The sequence below is a fragment of the Heptranchias perlo genome, chromosome 1, assembly GCF_035084215.1.
Source record: "Heptranchias perlo isolate sHepPer1 chromosome 1, sHepPer1.hap1, whole genome shotgun sequence".
NCBI lineage: Eukaryota > Metazoa > Chordata > Chondrichthyes > Hexanchiformes > Hexanchidae > Heptranchias > Heptranchias perlo.
In genome coordinates, this window is record NC_090325.1 from 64,051,331 (window position 1) to 64,070,691 (window position 19,361).

A 19,361-nucleotide genomic window follows, 5' to 3' on the forward strand; every position below is an offset into this window, starting at 1 on the left:
TCTTCCAAAATTCCCTAGATTCTAGAATGGTCCCAGCAGGTTGGAAGGTAGCAAATGTAACCCCGCTATTCAAGAAAGGAGGGAGAGAGAAAACAGGGAACTACAGGCCAGTTAGCCTGACATCAATAGTCGGGAAAATGCTGGAATCCATTATTAAGGAAGTGGCAACAGGGCACCTAGAACATCATAATATGATTAGGCAGAGTCAACATGGTTTTATGAAAGGGAAATTGTGTTTGACAAATTTATTAGAGTTTCTTGAGGATGTAACTAGTAGGGTAGATAAAGGGGAATCAGTGGATGTAATATATTTGGATTTCCAAAAGGCATTCGATAGGGTGCCACATAAAAGGTTGTTATGCAAGATAAGGGCTTATGGGGTTGGGGTAACATATTAGCATGGATAGAGGATTAGTTAATGGACAGAAAAGAAAGTAGGGATAAACAGGTCACTTTCAGGCTGGCACGCTGTAACTAGTGGGGTGCCACAAGGATCTTCTTGCGCCTCAGCTATTTACAATCTATATTAATGATTTAGATGAAGGGACTGAGTGTAATGTATCCAAGTTTGCTGACGATACAAAGCTAGGTGGGAAAGTAAGCTGTGAGGAGGACCCAAAGAGTCTGTAAAGGGATAGAGACAGGTTAAGTGTGGGCAAGAAGGTGGCAGATGGAGTATAATGTGGGGAAATGCGAGGTTATTCACTTTGGTAGGAAGAATAGAAAAACAGAATATTTTTTTTAAAATGGTGAGAAACTATTAAATGCTGGTGTTCAGAAAGACTTGGGTGTCCTGGTACAAGAAACACAAAAGGTTAGCATGCAGATACAGCAAGCAATTAGGAAAGCAAATGGCGTACTGGCTTTTATTGCAAGGGGGTTGGAGTAAACGAATAAGAAGTCTTGCTACAATTGTACAGGGCTTTGGTGAGACCTCACCTGGAGTACTGTGTACAGTTTTGGTCTCCTTATCTAAGGAAGGATATACTTACTTTAGAGATGGTGCAACAAAGGTTCACTAGATTAATTCCTGGGTTAAGAGGGTTGTCCTATGAGGAGAGGTTGAGTAGAATGGGTCTACACTCTCTGGAGTTTAGAAGAACGAGAGGTGATCTCACTGAAACACAAGATTCTGAGGGGGCTTGACAGGGTAGATGCTGAGAGGCTGTTTCCCCTGGCTGGAGAGTCTGGAACTAGGGGGCATAGTCGCAGGATAAGGGGTCGGCCATCTAAGACTGAGATGAGGAGGAATTTCTTCACTCAGAGGTTTTGAATCTTTGGAATTCTCTACCCCAAAGGGCTGTGGATGCTGAGTCATTGAGTATATTCAAGGCTGAGATAGATAGATTTTGGAGTCTAGGGGAATCAAGGGCTATGGGGATCGGGCAGGAAAATGGAGTTGAGGTTGAAGATCAGCCATAATCTGATTGAATGGTGGAGTAGGCTCAAGGGGCCATATGGCCTACTCCTGCTCCTATTTCTTATGTTCTTATGAGAAGAACCTCATCATCTGTTTGCTTGAGTAAAAAGCAGTTTGGCCAATTTTGTTTAAGCAACAAGTGCTGTTGACATTATCAGGGGTACAGATTTGGAAGGGTTACTAAACCTGAAAGCGTAGGGCAGCTTAAATAGCATGTACAAGAAAAAGCTATATCAACAAAAATGGAATCAAAAAGGTTTTTAAGATTAATCATAATCTCTTGCAGTTACTGCTGATGGTGAAACTCCACTTTTGGACTAAAAATATTGCTGGATCACTTGCCCTTAATAACTTGTTTTAGTGGATCTTCTTCCCTGTGTCACCAAGTTAACTTGTTAGGGGCTTTGTACTTGAAGGCCAGCCTAAAAATTAGATCAGAGTTTGACTTTGTCACTGTAATGCTGAAACTAGATGAAACTTTATTGTCCTTTCTCTTGATTCGCTGGAGAGCAGATCTCAGGAATTAGTTTTCAGCCAAGGAGGGATTGAATTTTAGAGATATATTTCCTGCTACAGAATGGAGTGTAGTTTATTAGAGGCAAATGAGAACAGGTAAATTTGGATTTTAAAATTATAAAACAAAAAATAAATACAAAACAGGTTATTGTTAATTTAGAAAAGGTTACTGTGCTGCTCGTCTGCATTCATAATGCAATGGTCTATTTGCAGTTCTGATTTAGGAACGACAGGCCTGGTAATTCAGCCCGAGCAGCAGTGGTCAATAAAATGTATCTTTTTAAATAGAAAAAGTTTCCAGGAGTGTCATACTCCACACAAAAGTACCACTTCATAGGGGGCAGTGAGAGTGGATTCACTGCAAGCAATCAAAAAGGGAGCTGGACGAGTTCCTGAGTGTGCCCAACATACCTGTGTATCGGAGGTAGGTGGGTACTGGGGGATGCATTTCCCAGAACTTGTTTGATCGCCTTTGGGGGTCAGAGTTTTTTTCCTAAATTGAACTATATTTTTCTTTCTCCGTTTATCTGCCTCTTCCTGGAGATTGCATGGCTGATGGGTGGAGGGGACAGATGGGGGTGATGGTGTGTAGAAGTTACACCATTGCAGTGTAAGGCAGCCTTGATGGACTAACTGGTCAGTTCCCATCCTTCCTGTCCTTCATTTTCATATGTTCGAGGCAACACCGAAAGAAAAGACTGCCATACCAGACCAAAGCACTATTTGTTAAAAGGTAATATTTTAAGTACAAAAAAATTGAGCTGGTACATAAACATTCAATGAATAGACTACTACACAGGAAGTCTTAAGAATTTTCTCTGCTCGCTGAATATGGCATTTATTCTCAACTTCCAGTACAGTATAATATATCTACATATATATATATATATATATATATATATAGATATATATATATATATATATATATATATGATATATTTGATAGCTCTTTTTTTTCCTGTTCTTTGGAGGGAAGTGTCATCCAGGCACTAGTTGGATATATCAAAACATTTGCCTGAGGAAGGAGAAAATCTCCGAAAGCTTGTGAATTTAAAATAAAATTGCTGGACTATAACTTGGTGTTGTAAAATTGTTTACAATTGTCAACCCCAGTCCATCACCGGCATCTCCACATCATGGATATATCTAGGTCAACATCTGCATGGAAATTGTTCTTAAAAGTTCAAGCTTTTCATATAAAAACATTTGAAAATAAATCTGTATTTGTTCAACGACAGACAATTTCAAATCATATGCAGCACTTTAGCAAATTTTAAACTCATCAAAACAGTACTGAAGAACTGACACCTTACCTGGAAAGACTCCTAAACCATTGTTTGTCTCCACGTTTATGACCAGTACTCCAGCAGTAATGCTAAAGATCTGCCGAGGAGCAAAGTTCAATCCATCTGTAACCTGAAAGTTAAATCCACCTGACATGGCTCCTGCAAAAATAGAGTGGACAAACTAAGTATATTTAAAACTGTCCAGATTCAAGGTAGAAAAGCAATCTTAATCAGGGAGACCCTGAAATTTCTCTAGCCCAGGCCTGTTGCAGCAAGTGCAACGGGGCAGGACATCTGGCCACCAGTCTTCCCCGCCAGGGATTCCCTCCCAAATTTCGGGAACAAGGTCATTTACATAAAAGGGGGCATGTGCCTGCTCTATTTATAGTGCTCCTTGGGCGTTCACCCTGCAGGGGTCTAGGGCTTTCAGAGCAACACTACGGTTGAAATTTCTTCTAAACAAACCCCAGAAATTTCACCATTGCCTGTAGGGGTTGGCAATGACACTCCACTTACACGGTTATGCGGATACACTTTTCACTGGCTCCAAGAAAGGCAGAACTGGTGGGATTTCTGGTGAATAATCTCATTCCGCCACTCCTTCCTCTTTCAGTGACATCAGGCAGAAGGCAGCAGGTGCAAGCAGCACCTGCCCTCTCCTGTCAGGATTTTTGCTTGTGGGGAGAAAGGGTTGGAGATCCAGTGCAATCAGATCCTGCCCCAAATTCCAACTCACCCAATGCCTGGTATACTCCCCAGTACCATCCACCCAAGGAACTTCAGGGCTGGAATCTTTTTAATTCAAATTTTAAAAAAATTATGAAAAAAATAGGATTAATTTAGTAGTCTTTGCTACTTATCTGTCATTCTACTTATTATTTAAACTTTTATTTGAACACAGTGCTGATGAATATCGGGGGCACAATTTGAAGGAATTAATGAGCCTCATGGTACAAAGAAATGAACACACACAGTTAAAGCTCCACGGGCTAACAAAGACAGAAGCTGTGGCTGATTCAATTCTCTAGCACTGTTGGAAGCAGTTCACCACAGAAATTTTAAGTACAAAGGAGGCCATTTCAGCTCACCGTGCTTGTGCCACTGCAAACTCCACACCAGAGCTACCTACATTAATCCGATTTTTTTGCTCTTTCCTAGTCCTCTTTAATATTAAAATTGTTTAGCCCTCCTCTTAAATGCTGTGATTGTATCTACTTTAATAGTCACTTGTGGTAATGGATTTCTTCTAGTCTCCCCCTTTATGCTTCTAGTGCTGCTCCTAAATTAGTGCCCCCTTGTTGCCGATACAATTCTTTTGTTCTTTTGCCCACAAAATATGACACTTAACATTTATCTTCAACACCTTCAATACATTCCACAATAATGTCATTAAGACTTTATGTTAAATAAACAAACAAGAAAAAAGGCAGTTTTATCTTTAAAGGTGGATTCTCATGGTTAGGACAAGTGACTCATCATTACATGACAGCTGAGCCACATCCTGTGATTTTCAGCACTTACCCTGTGCAGCATGAAGTCAGTTCCATGATGTGCATGCCTGGGCAATGAGGTTTAGCATGCCAAATTAATTGTACATGGGAACACTAAAATTTCATTATCCAGACACAGGATGATGGGAGGAGCCTTAGCCGGATTGTTAACCAGAACCTGATATTGTCACAGGCTTATGGACTTCTTTTAAGAAAATTGGGGTGGGGGAAGCCAAAGGCACTGCTGAACAGGTGGCCTTCAAAAGCAGAGAGAGGGGTGGCAGTGAAGAGGGAACTGGGCAGAAAGTTCCAGGAAACAGAAGTATAGTGACTGAAGCAGCGAGAGACAAGGAGCAGTCCAGTATTAGAGGAGCAGGTGGTGAATGTGGAGATGTAAGGAAGGAGGAGATCGCTAAAGTAGGGCAGGTTAAGGCCGTGGAATGATCTGAAAGTGAGGACGAGAATTTTGATGTAGGCTCGCTGGGGCACGGGTTCCAGTTGAGGTTGCAGAAGATGGGGGTGACGGTAGCGCAGGACTTTGTACAGCTGGGGACATGGGCTTCAGCACGGAAGCAGGATGACCAGTTAAGAGAATTTGAAAAGTTGAGTCCGAAGGTGATGAAGGCATGGACTAAGAGGGTTTCTATGGTGTCGGGGGGGGGGGCGGCGGAGGGTGGGGACACACAGAAATATTGCTTAAGTAGAAGAAAATTGTCTTGGTAATAGAGACGTGGGGGAAGAAGCTGAGCTTGGAGTTGAGTAGTACATCAAGGCTCAGTATTTTGTGATATCAGCTGCCATGTCAGGCTAAGAGCTAAAAAGGATAGCTTTGGTTTTGCAGACATTGAGTTGTAGGACATTTTAGATCATCTGGATCATGATGCTGGACAGGCAGTTGGAGTGTGTAGCAGCAGCCTTTGGATTGACAGAGGATGCAGAAAGGTAGAGCTGGATGTCATCAGTGTACATGTGGAAACAGACCTAATGCTTCTTGCTGATTTTCTTGGAGCTGAATAAGACCATAAGAGATAGGAGCAGGAGTAGGCCATTTGGCCCCTCAAGCCTGCTCCGCCATTCAATGAGATCATGGCTGATCTGATTTTTACTTCAACTCCACTTTCCTGCCTTTTCCCCATATCCTTTGACTCCCTTGCTGATCAAAAATTTGTCTAACTCAGCCTTGAATGTATTCAATGGCTCAGCCTCCACAGCTTTTTGGGGTAAAGAATTCCAAAGAATCACTACCCTCTGGGAGAAGAAATTCCTCCTCATTTCTGTCTTAAACGGCCGACCCCTTATTCTGAGATTATGCCTCCTAATTTTAGATTCCCCCATGAGGAGTAACATCCTCTCAGCATCTACCCTATCGAGTCCCCACAGAATCTTGTATGTTTCAATAAGGTCCCCTCTCATTCTTCTAGACTCCAATAAGTATAGACCCAACCTGTTCAATCTTTCCTCATAAGACAACCCTTCCAGACCAGGAATCAACCTAGTGAATCTTCTCTGAACTGCCTCCAATGCAAGAATGTCCTTCCTTAAATAAAGGGTACCAGAACTGTACGCAGTCTCACCAGCACCCTGTACAGTTGTAGCATGACTTCCCTGCTTTTATACCCCATCCCCCTAGAAATAAAGGCCAATATTACGTTTGCCTTCCGGATTACCTGCTGCACCTGTATGTTGACTTTTTATGTTTCATATATGAGAACACCCAGATCCCTCTGTACCGCAGCATTTTGTAGTATTTCTCCATTCAAATAGGAAGATTTACTCTGCATCTGGCTGTGCTGTAACTAATCTGAGAATGTTTAATACTGATAATGGGTACCAAAATAGAAAAGTTTTAGATTCTTGACGGTACTGTTCCTCACCTTAATGAGCATAAAAATTCAAATTAACACACCGCATATATTTTGATAAGACCAGCAGGCTATATAGTAAGTTTATTTTGACAGAAGGAAAAAAGTTGAGACTTAAGCATGTGCCTATATTGTGATTGAATTCCCTAAAAAGTTTCTACATTAACTATCTTTTAGAAGAAAAAAAACCTGGTTAAATGGTTTTATATCACATATGATATACGTCCATTAATATTTTTCATATTATATGGGGAACACATCACAATCCAATTACTGGGACTTCTTACCACACCTATGAAAAAATGTCTTTAAAATTAATTTCGAAAGTGTAACCATTCTAAGCACATGCCACTCAATAACTGTCTTACTATGACTCATAGCTCCTTCAGCCGTTATGGACCCACACCACATAAGATTATAGCATGCCATTATACTCCCTTTATATTTTCACCTGAACAGTGTTATCCAATTCGTTTTTGTCTAGTATAAACAGAATACTATGAAAACCCACAGGATACTATTTATAGCTTATATGTTAAGTGGGTGAGCATAACTCACTCAGCAGTCAGCCCACTTGTGGAACATAAATTATATCCGATAGATTTTCATAAGTGTGTCATCTATTTTGTTTGGGATCAGGGGTTCCCCTAATTAAAAGGCAAGACTCTCTATTGCAGCAGTCACAGGCCATAAGAAACACCCCAATGGATTGAAAGTAACAAAATCCAATTACTCCAGATTTTGCAAGAACTCACAGTAATTAAAATGTGGAAAGAATAGCATTTTTCTTTCTGCTAAAGATATCTATATCATAATCAAGAAAATTGGAGATTGTTTAAATTACTTTGATAAACTATGATTTTTTTAAAACTAAAGATACTTTCAACTATAGTACAACATATAGTTAGAAACTTGTCAATCTGACCAGCAGACAAGTAACCTTTTTTTTGATGGCAACGTAATGAAAAAGCACTTTGTGGGAAATTATTGCTGCTTTGATGTCTTCCAAATTGTACTTTTAAATTGATGTTAGAAAATAATCCTGGAGTTGTAATCCTTCCTAAGAGCACTTGGAAATTTTACTGGAGAGATATGAATCAAAATAATCCAATGCAAAATAATGTGAAAATTAAAAAGAAAAAAAACTGCAAATACTTGATATCTGAAACAAAAACAGAAAATACCACGAGTATAGGACAACAGGTACATCATCTGTTCATTCACCTCGTCCCACACCAGTGTCCGGGCCCCAAATTCTTTCTCAATGTGAGAAACAAATTTACATGTACTTCTTCCAAACTAGTACATTGTATTCGCTGTACACTGTGTGCTTTCCTCTATACTGAGGAGACCAAATACACATTAGATAATTGCTTTGCTGAACATCTTCGTTTTGTTCGCAGCTTGCCACTTGAACTCCCCCTGTCATCTCTCCATGTTTGGCCTCCAACTAAGCTCAAAGCAAGCTTCAGGAACAGTATTTTATCTTACTCCAAGACACTTTTCAGCCCTTTAGTATGAACACTGATAAGTAAGTTCAGACTTCAGCTTTAGTCCTATAGAAACATAGAAAATAGGAGCAGGAGTAGGCCATTCGGCCCTTCGAGCCTGCTCCGCCATTCAACATGATCATGGCTGATCCTCTATATCTCAATACCATATTCCCGCTCTCTCCCCATACCCCTTGATGCCTTCTGTGTCTAGAAATCTATCTAGCTCCTTCTTAAATATATTCAGTGACTTGGCTTCCACAGCCTTCTGTGGTAGAGAATTCCACAGGTTCACCACCCTCTGAGTGAAGAAAGTTCTCCTCATCTCAGTCCTAAATGTCCTACCCTGTATCCTGAGACTGTGACCCCTCACTCAGGATGCCCCAGCCAGAAGAAATATCCTCCCTGCATCCAGTCTGTTTAGCCCTGTCAGAATTTTATATGTTTCAATGAGATCCCCCCTCATTCTTCGAAATTTTAGTGAATACAGGCTGAGTTGACCCAATCTCTCCTCATACGACAGTCCTGCCATCCCAGGAATCAGTCTGGTGAACCTTCGCTGCATTCCCTCTATGGCAAGTATATACTTTCTTAGGTAAGGAGACCAAAACTGCACACAATACTCCAGGTGTGGGCTCACCAAGGCCCTGTATAACTGCAGTAAGACATCCTTGTTCCTGTACTCAAATCCTCCTGCAATGAAGGCCAATATACCATTTGCCTTCCTAACTGCTTGCTGCATCTGCATGTTTGCTTTCAGTGACTGGTGTACAAGGACACCCAGGTCCCTTTGTACATCAACATTTCCCAATCTATCACCATTTAAATAATACTCTGCTTTTCTGATTTTCCAACCAAAGTGGATAACTTCACATTTATCCATGTTATACTGCATCTGCCACGTATTTGCCCACTCACTTAACTTGTCTAAATCACCTTGAAGCCTCTTTGCATCCTCCTCACAACTCCACATTTTCTTGAACGCAGGGGATGTGGGATGGGTCTGTTGGAGTCTGGGGGAGGGAGGCAAATTGACATTCCAGATATAGACCCTTCCTCATAACATAGTTCTGACACAAAAGGGGGGAATTTTGGGGGTGTGAGGGGCAGTTAAAAAGGAGCGGGCCAATTACCTGCTCAGTGGGGATTTTAACATTGCTGTTCCTGAAGGCAAATGAGGTACCTGCCTAAATTGGACAGATGTCTCATACATGAATGCAAATCGTGGTCCTATTACGTCCATAGGGCCCAATACCCTTTTAACTGTGGTCTGAGCGGACGTCTGTCTCAGCCGCCCCACCCAGTGAAAGCTACTCTGAAAGCTGAAGAGTCCACAAAAGGTAAGTGCTAAACTTTCCTTGTGGGGCCCAGAGGAGTAGGAATCTCGGCCTCTTCTGTCCCGGGCTTCCCCCCGCAACTTCCAACTGTGAGACACTGCCGAGATCCCCTTCTCGCCACTTATCCACCGGCCTCTGGGTCGTGCGATTTTAACCAGCCGGCCATTGGACAGCTGTGTCTTTCCGCCGTTTCAGGTGGCCACCTGGTTGGCGGGTTGTAAATAAGGCCCAGGAGTTAACTCCTGGGACAGAAAACACTGGTGGGAGTCGTCTATAGGCCCCCTAACTGTAGTTATACCGTAGGACAGAGTATTAATCAAGAAATAATCTTGAAACAAAGATAATGCAATAATCGTGGGGGACTTTAACCTTCATAAAGACTGGGCAAAGCAAATTGGCAAAGGCAGTCTGGAGGATGAGTTCATTGAATTCATTTGAGACAGTTTCCTAAAAAAGGCTTATAATGTTGCAAATAGTAGTAAGCCTGAGGATTGGGAAGGTTTTAGAAACCAGCAAAGGCTGACCAAAAAATTGATAAAAAGGGAGAAAGCAGAATAAGAGAGTAAACTAGCAAGATATATAAAAATGGATTGTAAGAACTTCTACAAGTATGTAAAAAGGAAGAGAGTAGCGAAAGTAGGCTTAGAGGCTGAAACAGGAGAAATTATAATGGGGAATAAGGAAATGGCAAAGATGTTAAACAAATATTTTGTATCTGTCTTCACAATAGAAGACACAAAAAGCATACCAAAAATAGTGGGGAAACAAAGGCAAAAATGAGAGTGAGGAACTTAAAACAATTAATATCAGTAGAGAAAAAGTACTTGAGAAACAATGGGACTAAAAGCCGACAAATCCCCTGGTTCTGATGGCCTACATCCGAGGGTTCTAAAAGAGGTGGCTGCAGAGATAGTGGATGCATTGGTTATGATCTTCTAGAATCTAGGGAATTTTGGAACGGGCCTAGCAGATTGGAAGGTAGCAAATATAACACCGTTATTCAAGAAAGGAGGGAGAGAGAAAACAGGGAACTACAGGCCAGTTAGCCTGACATCAGTCGTCAGGAAAATGCTGGAATCCTTTATGAAGGAAGTGGTAACAGGGCACTTAGAAAATCCTAATATGATTAGGCAGAGTCAACATGGTTTTATTGGAAAGGGAAATAGTGTTTAACAAATCTATTAGAGTTCTTTGAGGGTGTAAGTAGTAGGGTAGAAAGAGGGGAACCAGTGCATGTAATATATTTGGATTTCCAAAAGGCATTCGATAAGGTGCCAAATAAAAAGGTTGCTACGCAAGATGACGGTTCATAGGGTTGGGGGTAATATATTAGTATGGGTAGAGGATTGGTTAACGTACAGAAAAGAGAATAGGGATAAACAGGACATTTTCAGGTTGGCAGGCTGTAACTAGTGGGGTACCACAAGGATCAGTGCTTGGGCCTCAGCTGTTTACAATATATATTAATGACTTAGATGAAGGGACCGAGTGTAATGTATCCAAGATTGCTGATAATACAAAGCCCTAGGTGGGAAAATAAGCTGTGAGGAGGACACAAAGGGCTCAATTTTGCAATGGTGGTGGGTTGGCAGCGAGGGGGAGGGCGGGGGGAATTAAGGTGCGTGTGGCAAACCTGCATGAACAAAACTTACCGTTTCCGATGCGATCACATGTTGATTGCTAATGGTTAACTTCCTCTCCGGGTTTCGCACCCATTTTTTCAGACAGCAGGTGCTGGTAACGGTTCTGATGTTGACATTTACAGCTCCTCTAGACCCATCTTCTGTTTCTTTACTTGTCCCATTACCACTCTTCTTACCTTGCACCATCATCTCTCTTTGTCATTTAATCATTCCTGCCCTCCACCCTATCAGAGACCTTCCCTTTTGTTCGTTCCTCTCCGCCCCTCCTTTTCCCTGGCTCGGTATTTGCTTAAAAACTGTTTAATCTTCAACTTTTCCCAGTTCTGACGAAGGGTCATCGACCTGAAACGTTAACTCTGTTTCTTTCTCCACAGATGCTGATTTCCAGCATTTTCTGTTTTTCCTTATTTCTCTGTGGAGTGCCTAGGGACATTTTTCTATGTTGACTCCTCTACATGAATGTAAATTGTTGTTGAATGTAAATTCACATGTAAAATGATGCATCGTACATGAAGGATATAAATGGAAGATATGGTTTAAGAAGAGTTTCTCTGATGAGCTTCACATGTGTACATTTTTGCCACAGTACGACTGACATGCTGAATTGCTTTCACACTGATAATACTGTAGTGATACTAGTTTTGAAGCACAATTATGGTGAAAAGTTCTTTTAAAACAGCATATTTTTGTTTTAATCCACACAGCTTACCTCCTTGACTGAGGACACGAAAATAAACAAAAAACTTTCCTTCCTGAAAGTAAAATTATTAATAGTGCATGCCTCTTAAGAGAACTAAAGACTCTAATTCATGTCTAACAGGTCAGCATTAAGTAATCAGGTGCAAAACTGATCATTTCAGCCCCTCGGGACTAGATCTGGTCAATGGCACACGAACAGATGGTAATGAAAATCGACTCAAATTATGCTAGCTGGATTTTTACTAGTTTCTGCATCATTTAAAGGGACTAGAAACAAGGGTGGATCAAGTTTTGGTCATTCCCTGATCCAGCACCTGATAGTGTTAACACTAAGATCCTCAGACATTTTCTTAGGTATGGTCCAACTGCAAAATTACTCATCAGTCACTCAGTATGCCATGTAAACAGAGCACCATCTGGTGGTAGAAAAAGCAAGTACCGTGACATTTCAATTTATTGCAGAGATCTCATGCTTTCACCAATTTAGTGGTGAAGTCTTGTGCTCCAGAACTAGCTGCGCCTCTAGCCAAGCTGTTCCAGTACAGTTACAACACTGGCATCTACCCGACAATGTGGAAAATTGCCCAGGTATGTCCTGTCCACAAAAAGCAGGACAAATCCAATCCGGCCAATTACCGCCCCATCAGTCTACTCTCAATCATCAGCAAAGTGATGGAAGGTGTCGTCGACAGTGCAATCAAGCGGCACTTACTCACCAATAACCTGCTCACCGATGCTCAGTTTGGGTTCCGCCAGGACCACTCGGCTCCAGACCTCATTACAGCCTTGGTCCAAACATGGACAAAAGAGCTGAATTCCAGAGGTGAGGTGAGAGTGACTGCCCTTGACATCAAGGCAGCATTTGACTGAGTGTGGCACCAAGGAGCCCTAGCAAAATTGAAGTCAATGGGAATCAGGGGGAAAACTCTCCAGTGGCTGGAGTCATACCTAGCACAAAGGAAGATGGCAGTGGTTGTTGGAGGCCAATCATCTCAGCCCCAGGACGTTGCTGCAGGAGTTCCTCAGGGCAGTGTCCTAGGCCCAACCATCTTCAGCTGCTTCATCAATGACCTTCCCTCCATAAGGTCAGAAATGGGGATATTCGCTGATGATTGCACAGTGTTCAGTTCCATTCACAACCCCTCAAATAATGAAGCAGTCTGAGCCCGCATGCAGCAAGACCTGGACAACATCCAGGCTTGGGCTCATAAGTGGCAAGTAACATTCGCGCCAGATAAGTGCCAGGCAATGACCATCTCCAACAAGAGAGAGTCTAACCACCTCCCCTTGACATTCAACAGAATTTCCATCGCCGAATCCCCCACCATCAACATCCTGGGGGTCACCATTGACCAGAAACTTAACTAGACCAGCCATATAAATACTGTGGCTACGAGAGCACGTCAGAGGCTGGGTATTCTGCGGCGAGTGACTCACCTCCTGACTCCCCAAAGCCTTTCCACCATCTACAAGACACAAGTCAGGAGTGTGAGGGAATACTCTCCACTTGCTTGGATGAGTGCAGCTCCAACAACACTCAAGAAGCTCGACACCATCCAAGATAAAGCAGCCCGCTTGATTGGCACCCCATCCACCACCCTAAACATTCACTCCCTTCACCACCGGTGCACAGTGGCTGCAGTGTGCACCATCCACAGGATGCACTGCAGCAACTCGCCAAGGCTTCTTCGACAGCACCTCCCAAACCCGCGACCTCTACCACCTAGAAGGACAAGAGCAGCAGGCACATGGGAACAACACCATTAGCACGTTCCCCTCCAAGTCACACACCATCCCGACTTGGAAATATTTCGCCGTTCCTTCATCGTCGCTGGGTCAAAATCCTGGAACTCCCTACCTAACAGCACTGTGGGAGAACCTTCACCACACGGACTGCAGCGGTTCAAGAAGGCGGCTCACCACCACCTTCTCAAGGGCAATTAGGGATGGGCAATAAATGCCGGCCTCACCAGCGACGCCCACATCTCATGAACGAATAAAAAAATAAGTTGCCACACACACACTATGGAATTAAGTGGTGTGGAATACCCTAAAAACCCAGCAACTTCTAAGCATTGAGTTGTGGCAATTGTGTGCATGCGATGACAGGCATCAATGAAATATTAATAAAACATTAATGGAAAACACAGCAATCCAAAGTCACATTACTCCCTAGGCTAATATCAATGGAATCCACTGCACTAATTCAATAAACAATTTTAAAATTACAATGAAGATGACGAAGGTCTTATTTAGGAACTGTTGCAGTAATCACAGAGTGGGGGAAAGAAAAGACTCTTTGGGGTAAATCAAACAAAACTCAAGAATGCATATCCAACCTTACGTCCTGCAATACTCATCCTTTACAGTTACTTTCTTTACTTTGCGTGACATTTCTACTGTTCCATCAGCTCAGGAACTATCACAAGAACATAAGACGTGAAATGACAAAAGATTATTTAGCCTTTCAAGCCCTCTGCTCCCACACGCAAATATAAAATCTACCCTATTGTGGAGCTTATCCCACTCATTACAATCCTAAAGCCTAGGCCAATACTTTTTTTTAAGTTCGTTTATGGGATGTGGGTGTCGCTGGCAAGGCCAGCTTTTATTGCCCATCCCTAATTGCCCTTGAGAAGGTGGTGGTGAGCCGCCTTCTTGAACCGCTGCAGTCCGTGTGGTGAAGGTTCTCCCACAGTGCTGTTAGGTAGGGAGTTCCAGGATTTTGACCCAGCGACGATGAAGGAACGGCAAAATATTTCCAAGTCGGGATGGTGTGTGACTTGGAGGGGAACGTGCAGGTGGCGCTGTTCCCATGTGCCTGCTGCCCTTGTCCTTCTAGGTGGTAGAGGTTGCGGGTTTGCGAAGTGCTGTCAAAGAAGCCTTGGCGAGTTGCTGCAGCACATCCTGTGGATGGTACACACTGCAGCCACAGTGCGCCGGTGAAGGGAGTGAATGTTCAGGGTGGTGGATGGGGTGCCAATCAAGCGGGCTGCTTTGTCCTGGATGGTGTCGAGCTTCTTGAGAGTTGTTGGAGCTGCACTCATCCAGGCAAGTGGCGAGTATTCCATCACACTCCTGACTTGTGCTTTGTAGATGGTGGAGAGGCTTTGGGGAGTCAGGAGGCGAGTCACTCGCCGCAGAATACCCAGCCTCTGACGTGCTCTTGTAGCCACAGTATTTATATGGCTGGTCCAGATAAGTTTCTGGTCAATGGTGACCCCCAGGATGTTGATGGTGGGGGATTCGGCGATGGTTAAACCATTGAATGTCAAGGGGAGGTGGTTAGACTCTCTCTTGTTGGAGATGATCATTGCCTGGCACTTGCCTGGCGTGAATGTTACTTGCCACTTATCAGCCCAAGCCTAGATGTTGTCCAGGTCTTGCTGCATGTGGGCATGGACTGCTTCATTATCTGAGGGGTTGCGAATGGAACTGAACACTGTGCAATCATCAGCGAATATCCCTATTTCTGACCTTATGGAGGGAAGGTCATTGATGAAGCAGCTGAAGATGGTTGGGCCTCGGACACTGCCCCGAGGAATTCCTGCAGCAATGGCCTGGGGCTGAGATGATTGGCCTCCAACAACCACTACCATCTTCCTTTGTGCTAGGTATGACTCCAGCCACTGGAGAGTTTCCCCCCTGATTCCCATTGACTTCAATTTTAGTGGAGTGAATCGAATTGGCTGAAGACTGGCTTCTGTGAACGTGGGGATATCGGGAGGAGGCCGAGATGGATCATCCACTTGGCACTTCTGGCTGAAGATGGTTGCAAACGCTTCAGCCTTGTCTTTTGCACTCACGTGCTGGACTCCGCCATCATTGAGGATAGGGATGTTTACGGAGCCTCCTCCTCCCTTTAGTTTTTTAATTGTCCACCACCATTCACGACTGGATGCTGGACTGCAGAGCTTTGATCTGATCCGTTGGTTGTGGAATCGCTTAGCTCTGTCTATAGCATGTTGCTTCCGCTGTTTATCATGCATGTAGTCCTGTGTTGTAGCTTCACCAGGTTGATGCCTCATTTTTAGCTACGCCTGGTGCTGCTCCTGGCATGCTCTTCTACACTCCTCACTGAACCAGGGTTGATCCCCTGGCTTGTTGGAAATGGTAGAGTGAGGAATATGCTGGGCCATGAGGTGACAGATTGCGCTGGAATACAATTCTGCTGCTGCTGATGGCCCACAGCGCCTCATGGATGCCCAGTTTTGAGCTGCTAGATCTGTTCTGAATCTATCCCATTTAGCACGGTGGTAGTGCCACACAACACGTTGGATGGTGTCCTCACTGTGAAGACGGGACTTTGTCTCTGCAAGGACTGTGCAGTGGTCACTCCTACAAATACTGTCATAGACAGATGCATCTGCAACAGGTAGATTGGTGAGGACGAGGTCAAGTAGGTTTTTCCCTCATGTTGGTTCGCTCATCACCTGCCGCAGGCCCAGTCTGGCAGCTATATCCTTCAGGACTCAGCCAGCTCGGTCAGTCGTGGTGCTACCGAGCCACTCTTGGTGATGAACATTGAAGTCCCCCATCCAGAGTACATTCTGTGCCCTTGCTACCTCAGTGCTTCCTCTAAGTGGTGACTGATTTATCAAATGCCTTCTGCAAATCCAAGTATTATATCTACTGTACTGAATTTCAACCAATTTATTTAACTCAACTAATCACTCCAGCATGTTTGTGAGCCACTGCTTCTAAAATCAGTGCTGACTATTCCTTATGGCCTCTGCAACTTTTAGATAAACTTATCTAACATATCCTGTCCCCAATAACCACATAAGGCTAACTGGTCTCTAATTCCCAGATTCATAACTCATTTAGTTTATCAAAATTGGCACTACATTCACTATTCTCCAGTGGTTTAGTGTTCAGGTTCTATGTTTATGAAACTCCTAATATGTTACCAAGAGGCTCATTTAGTTCTAGAACAATGTTCCACTTCCAATTCCTTTAACATTTCTAAAACAAACTTGAAAGCTGAATAACAGGAAGACTTACCATTATGGACAAACACAAGTTGCCCATTATTTATATGAAGTTGGGTGAAGTTGAGGATGTGTTTATTTGGAGAAGACTTTAAAGCAAGGTGGCCATTGCTAGGAGGAGTGACAGAATAGACTAGCTCTTCTGGGGATGAGTCTTTATCTTCTGCATTCAGATCATTTTTTGTTATCTCCGTAACTGAGCCCACCCATACCTAAATAAAATAGAACAAAGCATCAGTAAAATTGTCATTTACACCCGCTTTTAATTATTCACTGAAAACAACCACCTCTTAATACCATAACTGTTAAATGCATTAAAGTTTCTACTGAGGAATTTAGTAATTATGAAATAGCACTTACACCCACAAGTAAGATCACTTGACAGTAAAAGTGACATTACTGAATTATGCTTCAGATTTGCTTTCTATCCTGGGCATATTAAATCATGGGTGTTTACAAACTGAATACAATGACTGAATCATTGTGGCCACTTTCCATTCTGACATTTTCTTTTTGAGAAATTGGTTTTAGTTGCAACTTCATGGTGAACCGAAATTTCCCATGACATTTTAAGGACAACAAAATTGCGAGTACAAAAGCCTTATTCATCTGTCCTATTCCACTCTGGTTGTTCAATGTACTAAAACATCTATCCCAATTAATATAAAAGGAAGGCAGAACTAAAATGGCACTGTGCCTATAAATTGTGGCTATGGACCCATTTGATAGTTTCCACCAAATTTGCATTGTTGGGGATTCTTGTTCCTGGCAGCCTCTGACATAGATGAAGTTTTTATAAATTCAAGCTTGCAAAGCAGAAGCCCTTTTTAAGATCACAACCTTAAATGTTCATACATTATATTAACTATTTCCTTAAATAATTCTGCTAGAGCTACTCTGAAGGAATCTGCATAAAATACTGGTTGATAAAGTTATCTCTGAATCGTTCTACTATTGAACTGCAGACAACTGTCTTTTTATTTTGCTAACTTTCTTCCATACTTTTAGCGGTTTGTTTACTTAATGCAGTATAGTTGTAAAAGACTGTTTGGGCAAAAACTGAAGACAACTATCCAAACAAAATCCTAGGTTAATGTAATCAGCAGTATAGTTTGTACATACTCAAATACAGGCTTATTAGATAAGAACATAAGAAATAGGAGCAGAAGTAGGCCATATGGCTCCTCGAGTCTGCTCCACCATTCAATAAGATCAGGGTTGATCTTCAACCTCAGCTCCACTTTCCCGCCCTATCCCCATATCCCTTGATTTCCTTAGTGTCCAAATATCCATCGATCTCAGTCTTGAATACACTCAACGACTGAGCATCCACAGCCCTCTGAGGTAGAATTCCGAAGAGTTACAACTTTGAGTGAAGAAATTTTTCCTCATCTCAGTGCTAAATGGCCGACCTCTTATCCTGAGTCTATGACCCCTAGTTCTAGACTCTCCAACCAGGGAAAACAACCTCTCAGCATCTACCCTGTCAAACCCTCTAAGAATTTTAGACGTTTCAATGAGATCACGTCTCATTCTTCTAAAGTCCAGAGAATATAGGCCTATTCTACTCAACCTCTCCTCATAGGACAACCCTCTTATCCCAGGAATCAATCTAATGAACCTTCGTTGCACCCCCTTCCTTAGGTAAGGAAACCAAAACTGTGCACAGTGCTCCAGGTGTGGTCTCACCAGAGCCCTATAGAATTGCAGCATGACCTCCTTACTCTTATACTCCAACCCACTTGCAATAAAGGCTGACACACTATTTGCCTTCCTAATTGTTTGCTGCATTTGCATGTTAACTCTCTGTGACTCGTGTACAAGGACACCCAAACCCCTCTGACTACCAACATTTCTTAGTCTCTCACCTTTTTAAAAAAATATTCTGCTTTTCTTTGTACCTACCAAAGTGGATAATTTCACATTTCCCCACATTATACTCCATCCACCACCTTCTTGCCCACTCACTTAACTGTCCATATCCCTTTGCATCCTCCTCACAGTTTACTTTCCCACCTAGCTTTGTATCATCAGCAAACTTGAATACATTACACTCGGTCCCCTCATCTAAGTCATTGATATATATTGTAAGCAGCTGAGGCCCAAGCACTGATCTTAGTGGCACCCCACTAGTTACAACTTGCTAACACGAAAATGTTCAAGATGTAATAGAAATTGGTGGCTTGGCTTAGGTGATAGCATTCTTGCCTCGGAGTCAGAAAGTCATGGATTCAAACCCCACTCCAGTACTTCAACACACAATCAAGGCCAACACTTCAGCACAATACTGAGGGAGGGCGGCATTGTCAGAGATGCTGTCTTAAGGAGGAGATAATAAACTTGTTCAGGTGGATGTAAAAGACCCATAGCACTATCCAAAGAGGAGCTCGGAAGTTTTCCCAGTGTTGTAGCCAACCAATACCACTAAAATTAGATTAACAACTCCATAATGCAACTATAAAAATAATTATCTGTATATTAAATAACCACTGCATCATTTTTGTCCAATACTAACAAATTTTTTTTACAGAATTCCTTTGCACTTTTTTTTGCATTTCCTGCTTCTATTTCCAATCTCATTGCTGTAAACTTCTATGGTCCTTCTCTATTGCACACATGCTTCCTAA

The 19,361-nt window shown here is 42.6% G+C and overlaps 1 protein-coding gene across 1 annotated transcript in view; it reads right to left on the minus strand.

Moving 5' to 3' along the window:
• The window catches only part of cspg4ba (chondroitin sulfate proteoglycan 4ba), a 109,402-nt gene that overhangs the window by 55,855 nt on the left and 34,186 nt on the right, over positions 1-19,361 (minus strand). Inside the window, exons 6-7 of the mRNA XM_067985789.1 lie at positions 16,748-16,946; positions 3,250-3,381 (exon numbers count right to left, since the gene is read on the minus strand). Of these exons, the coding sequence (XP_067841890.1) occupies positions 3,250-3,381; positions 16,748-16,946 (331 nt within the window). The remainder of the gene's footprint in view (positions 1-3,249; positions 3,382-16,747; positions 16,947-19,361) is intronic.